We start from the raw sequence: 6,611 nt of genomic DNA on the forward strand, positions 1-6,611 counted from the left end.
AAAGTCCATTTCTTCTTTGTTTTACAGATTTTCTTCTTCCTAAATTACAAATTTTCTTGTTGGCACGTGACAATCAAGTGTATTTTTTTCTATCTAGAATTTGGCATCAACGATAGTTATTTGCATGATACGTTTTGCTTCTTTACTTATATTAGATTATGAAGAGATAATCCAAAACCTTCATTTTGGAAGAGATTTTGTTTAAGGACATATTACAACACAAAAAAAAAAAAAAACAAAGGAAGATTCAAATTTAGATGGGCCCATTTGAGAGATTGGTACGTAAAAAAAAGACAAGAAAAATCACAGAACTAAATGACAAAGAGAAATGAAAAAAGCTGATAATGTATTTGTAAGTCTTGCTCGCGCATTATCTGCTACAAATATTTGTATGTATGATTGAGTCTTTGTTTCTTGAAAATCAGACATGGATACCCCCAACAATTATCACCAATATTTAGTCAACAAAAAAACAATGCTAGAATGATGTACACGCACTCATCATATCTTATTACATTCATAGATAGAGTTACTTTAACTACTTAATAGGATGGAGATCTTAACCTTAGACCTTCCGATCGAATAAAATATTGATATGTCAATTGAGTTGTGCTTACTTTGACCATTCATAGATATTAATGATTTTGGTTGTGTATTACACAACGGATCTTCGGTAGTTAAGGCCGCATCGTATGAATTTGGCACTTCAAGCTGAGGTAGATTGTATCACGATTTATTTTGATTGTAAGCTGTTAATTGACATGATTAATCGTCCGAAGGACCCTTCATTCCTATTTGTTCAATTTTGATTTGTTTTTTTACTAGAACTAGAGGTTGACATATGTTTTGTTTTTTTCTTTTTTAAGTATAGAAAGCAAAATCAAAACATATAATGACATATCTTAAGATTAATATTTCATTAATAAACTAGGTTATCGATACATCCCCATTCATTTGTGAGCTCAAAACGAAATATATGCTACAAAAATAGGAGAAGGGACTAACTAACCATTTGACAACCACATACCATTCTTTGCCAATAGTACCTCTATATATCTTGATACTACCTAAATCTAAACATGATTTAAATGTCGAAGTATGTTAAAGATAGTAACATATCAGTTTGAGTTATTTGAGTAAGTTAAGATAAGCTATGATAAATAATCTATAAACAGAAATTTGAAAATAAGTTATTCAATAAAAATAGAACGCATTTCATATGAAGATTAATAAATTGAATTCCAATTTGAACAATCATCAAAAATGTGTTTGACAATATAATTTAATATATTATATAACACATTTTAATTCAATAAAAATAATTGAGTTTACACAATGAAATATTATATTTGTTAATATTTTTTAATCTTTTTTAAATATAATTACGTATTTTAAAATTTCAAACAAAATCTAAATACATTACAGACATAAATATATTGTCTTCATAATTCTATTTAAATCATAGATTTTGCAAACAAAATTATCCAATCTATCTGTCAAATGCAATTAACCTAAAAACATAGGATGGAATTCGAATTGTCTAACTAAATAGACGTTTATTTAATTATTTATTTATTTATTAGTAATTGGGTCCCATTATATAAATTATAATTTGGGGGGTAAAGTGGATAAAATGCATTAAAGTGCTAAAATAAGAAAGGAAAAAAAATGGTATAGAGATATGTAAATATATTGAGTGGGACCAAATTTTGAGGAAGACAAAGCACAAACAGAGGGAGCGGCCGGTACGTGCCAAACGTCAAATTTAAATATTTATTTTCTTTTAAATATATTATTTCTTTTTGTGTTAAAAAAAAAAAAAAAAAAAGTGATGTGATGGGTTTGCAGCTTACAGCCCAGTCTTTGCTCTTCAGACGTGTCGTCTTCTATTTTGCACTTTAATCCCAATCTTTACTCCAATTCTCTTTTCTTTCCCCCCCCCCCACCATATCTGTCTCAATATCCCAAACATGTTTTCTTATTTCTTTTAGAGCTCCTTCAAGATTATTTAGGATGTGGGTTATCATAGCTCATTTTGAATTACGGATTATTTTAGTATGAATTATAAACGGGGGAGATGATAAATAAAAAATAATAAACACTTGAGATAATAATGAAAGTTTTCAAATAGTTTTAGCAAGAGACTAAAACACTCATTTAGTTATAATAGCTCACTCTATCTTATACAAGTTTGAGGCTCAAACAACCTCTTAAATATTAGTGTAATTGTATTTGATAGCACTTTTAAGAATAATAATTAAATGTATAGTAATATTTTTAAAGAATTATAAATATAGTAAAATCTATCAGTTTCACTAATAAATTTATATCATTGATTAATTAATTGGGGTATAGATACAATTATGTATGATATGGGATTTATGACACGCAATGGAATAATAACAAAATAAAATTTAAATGATTAATATCATGAAACCAAACTCGAGAAGAAGAGTGAGAAATAATTTTTTTTTCTTTTTCGAAAAAATTGAATTTAGGGTTTAGGGTTTTCCGCGACGACAATTATAGAAGTGAGAGGAAGACTTTCTTCGACGTCTTCGTTATCCAAAACGACGTCAGATGTTAACTCCTTTGACCTCTCTGCTTGTAAATCCCAATCGGTACTTCCAATTACATACAACATCAACCCAGCACAACTCACTTGGGCCGACAACAGGCCCAACCACAAACCCGAAAACCCGACTCCTAAAAAAAGCCCAAGCCCAACCGCCACAGGCATCCCCACTACATAAAATGCGCTTAAATTTATACGCGCCGCCGTCGATGGCCGCGCACTCCCTCTCAAAACGCCGCACCCTACCGTCTGTGGACAGTTTCCGATCTCGCAGAGACCCAAAATGGGTAACGCCGTGGATGTGAGACGGAGGATTTCGAGATCGTTAGTGAAAATCCGAGCCCATATGTTTCGCATTGAGACGGCGAATGTAGTGGCGGATAACCCCATGATTACAGCTACAAAAACTGCAACCACGGCGGATAATTTCGCTTTTCCGGGACGATTCGCTCCGAGTTCGTTACCGACCCGAGTTGAAACAGCGAACCCGAGGGAAGAAGGGAAGATATAAATCAACGACGTCGTTTGAATCAAAACACCCATGGAAGCGACGGTTGCTTTGGGGTTCGCTAAAAGTCCACAGAGGATGATCATGATCTCGTACCACCACCATTCCAAACAAACCGAAACGCAACTCGGAGCAGCGAGTTTCAGAAGTGGGGTCCATCCGGTCAGGCACTCGCGTGTGGGTGGGGTCCATGTGGGGACGAAGATGCCAGAGGCCATTATGTACAAGATCAAGAAAAACAGAACAACGAAATTCGTGGCGGCGGAGGCAGCAGCGACGCCGGCGATGCCAAAACGGAAGTGGGAAACGAGGAGGAGATTAATGGGCAAATGGAAAATGGTACCAGCGAGAGAAGCCAAAGTGAGAGGATGAGTAATTCCTTGAGCTCGAAGGTAAATCCGAATTGGGTGAATGAAGGAATTACAGAGCAAATCAGGGAGGGAGAAGATTAAATAAGTATGAGCTAATTTAGTGATGGCGGGATCTTGGTGAAGGAATAAGAGGATTTTGGAGATGTTTAACCAAAGAATCGAAATGGGTAATGAAGAAACGAGAAGGAAAATTACAGAACGGTGAAGAGTTAAACAGAGGAGTTTCGGACGGTGGGCACCGAAGGCTTGAGAACAGAGTGGCTCCATTCCTAAAGCAAGGCCTGATAAAACAGAGTAACCAGTGATGTTAGCAAAAGCGATGGCTAAAGAGCCAGCGGCTAGTTCTAAATCACCCAAGTGGCCTAAAAAAAGCATGGAGATAATGGAGCGAGAGTAGAGAATGAGGGCAGTAAGAACAATGGGGAAAGCGAGAGAGAAGAGAGATTTAGCTTCGGTGATGATTTCAATGACGGACGAACGGAGGATAAGTGGGGAGTTTTTATGACGGAGTTTTGGGTCTTCAAAAGATGATAAGAGGTCTAGAAAGAGGTTGACTTGAAACGACGACGACGAGGGCGGCGACGACGGTGGAAGGAGGTCAGATTGAGAATCAAATTGACACATAATGAAAGAAAGAGGTAATGTTGGTGTTGTTGTTGTTGAGGATGATGATTGTGTTTGTTATGGAGGTACAATTGAGAGTACAGACAGAAGCCAAAAAGCTCAATTTGTCAAATTGTGTGGAATCAACCAAGAAAGAAAAGGGAAAAAAAATTGGGTGTCGGGGAAGGAAATGGTATGTTTAATGTGGGAATGTCTATTTCTATGAGTGTGTGTTTGTGTGGGCGTAAGTGCAATGGCTATCATCCTTATTTATAGCCAAACAATGCCCCCAATTTTCTGTTGCCCTTCGCCCTCTCATCTACTTATTTCATCTCATCTCCTTTCATTATGATTAAATTATAAAAATATTTAGATTCCACGGATATGAGTGTATTCTACTAGGTTGTTCAATCATAATTTGTCGTGTGATAAAATTTATTTTACTTTTTTTCTTATATTTTGAGAGTAATACTTGGGTCAAGGGGTGAGCATTAGTCGATCGAAGTCGATTTAGTAAATGTTCAAACCGATTTCTACTATCGAAGAATGAAAATCCATCAATTGGTCGGTTTTGGTTGATATGTTTGGTCAATTTTATTCTTAAAATTTTTTTGAAACTTTCCGGTTTGTAATTTTTCCAAACCAACACCAATCGACTTTGATTTGGTCGATGGTCAATTTTTGGGTCTATCATGCTCACCCCTACTTGGGTGCATCCTAACATGCACTTTATATCCATGCATCTTACTATCTTCATACACATAAAGATAGAAGCACCCAAGTATTACTCCTAAAAATAATACTCTTAAACTTTGTCATTTGTTTTAAATGTTGAAAATTTACTTTTGAACTTTCTTAAACATTTCAAAAATATTCTTGGAGTATAATTTTTTTAGAATTTCTTATGGATATTGAGACATGAAATGATGTGACGGTAACCTAAAACCAAATTTTGGATCATTATCATTTTAGATCATCACCATACAATTCTAAATCTCGATTTTTGTATAAAATTCTAAAGGATTTTTATTTCTAAGAATATAAGGATATTTTTAAAACAAATGTCAAAGCTAAGAATAATAGTGATAATTAATTTTTTAGTTATGGCTTTAATTATTTACTTTTTTTTTCTCTCCAATTTAAATAATAGAGTCGAGAGAGTCAATAGTCCAAACCTTTTTCAGGGTCCCATAATTCTCTCTCCATATATTTTTTTTAAAAAAATTATACTTTGGATGGCAATTTGAAACTTGTAAGTATAACAAATGACTAGTTATAAAGTTATACGTATGTAATACTTTATAGTCACTCTATTGTTTTCATGTTTATTTTTATATTCACTGTGAAAAAGATTAAAAGAATTTACGATTTTAATTAGAGTTGCAACTTTGAAATTTTTTAGATCTCGAACTTGATAGCTATTACTATTTCTTAATCATGGTTTTAAAATCACTTTAGATAAAGCTTGATTTGAATTTTGGAAATACTTCTAAAATGTAAACAATTAAATAAAGAGACCAATAATGGAAGAAGTATTTATAATCAAACAAACTAAGGACTGTTTGGTAATCATTTGATTTTTTTTTTTTTTTAAATTTAAATCTTTTTGCTTTTAAAAAACATTTCTTACAATGATTTGCATCTTTTTTTAAGTACAATAATTGAATTCTTAATTAAATTTTAAAAACAAAAATAACTTTTTGAATGCTACTTTTTTTTAGTTCTCAAATTTTGGCTTAGATTTTTTAAACCATTGGTAAAAAGTAGATATAACAAATGGAGAAATTTGGAATAGAAGTAGTATCTATAGGCTTAATTTTCAAAAACAAAAACAAAACGGTTATCAAATGGGATCTAAGTGATTAGTTTTTGAAATTTTGTTTTCTTAAAATTTATTTACAACCACTCCAAATTTTTTCAAAAAAAAATTTGAATTCATAGTCGATTCCAAAAATTAAAAGCAATTTTTTTTTCAATATCTCAACTTCGATCTTTGAAAACATCTTCCGAAAAATGGATAACGAAGCAAGAAATAAATTCATAGGTAGAAATACTACATTTATAAGTTTAAATATTAAAAAAAAAAAATCATATGGTTATAAAATATAAGGAAAATATTTTAAACAAAACTACTGAAAAATATTTACAAATAATAACAAAATATCATGGTCTATCTACAATAGATTGCGACAGTAAAATTTTACTACATTTGTAAATATTTTGATTCTTTTTCCTATATTTGAAAACGACCTTAAAATATAATTAAAAGTATTTTTATTTTTACATTTTTCTAAATTATACAAATTCTTTGAATCTCCAACCTTATATAATATATTCGAGGTACAATTTTTTTTTTCAAAGAAAAAAAAAGAATCAGAATATAATTTTTTTTTCTGTACTTTAAGGGGAAAAACCCCTTTAGAGGGGCAAAATCCATTCATGTTCTATCCCTTGTATTAAAAGTCAGCTATGCAAAATGCATGCCAGTCTATTGAACATTTGACTTTGTAAAGAACAGAAATCGTATTTTAATACATAATCATTAATTATTAAT

The 6,611-nt window shown here is 32.0% G+C and overlaps 1 protein-coding gene across 1 annotated transcript; it reads right to left on the bottom strand.

Annotated features, from left to right (window-relative positions):
- Positions 1 to 2,336: 2,336 nt before the first annotated feature.
- Positions 2,337 to 4,316, bottom strand: LOC120071557 (protein DETOXIFICATION 51). The gene has a single exon (XM_039023886.1). It carries the CDS (start codon positions 4,076 to 4,078, stop codon positions 2,495 to 2,497), a length of 1,584 nt encoding a protein of 527 aa, XP_038879814.1. The 5' UTR covers positions 4,079 to 4,316; the 3' UTR covers positions 2,337 to 2,494.
- Positions 4,317 to 6,611: the final 2,295 nt, after the last annotated feature.

Source organism: Benincasa hispida, chromosome 2 (assembly GCF_009727055.1).
Source record: "Benincasa hispida cultivar B227 chromosome 2, ASM972705v1, whole genome shotgun sequence".
In the NCBI taxonomy this organism is placed as follows: Eukaryota; Viridiplantae; Streptophyta; class Magnoliopsida; order Cucurbitales; family Cucurbitaceae; genus Benincasa; species Benincasa hispida.

What these genes read in the sequence shown, in the direction of transcription:
- LOC120071557 (XM_039023886.1), bottom strand. Translation starts at nt 4,078, where the DNA reads ATGTGTCAATTTGATTCTCAATCTGACCTCCTTCCACCGTCGTCGCCG.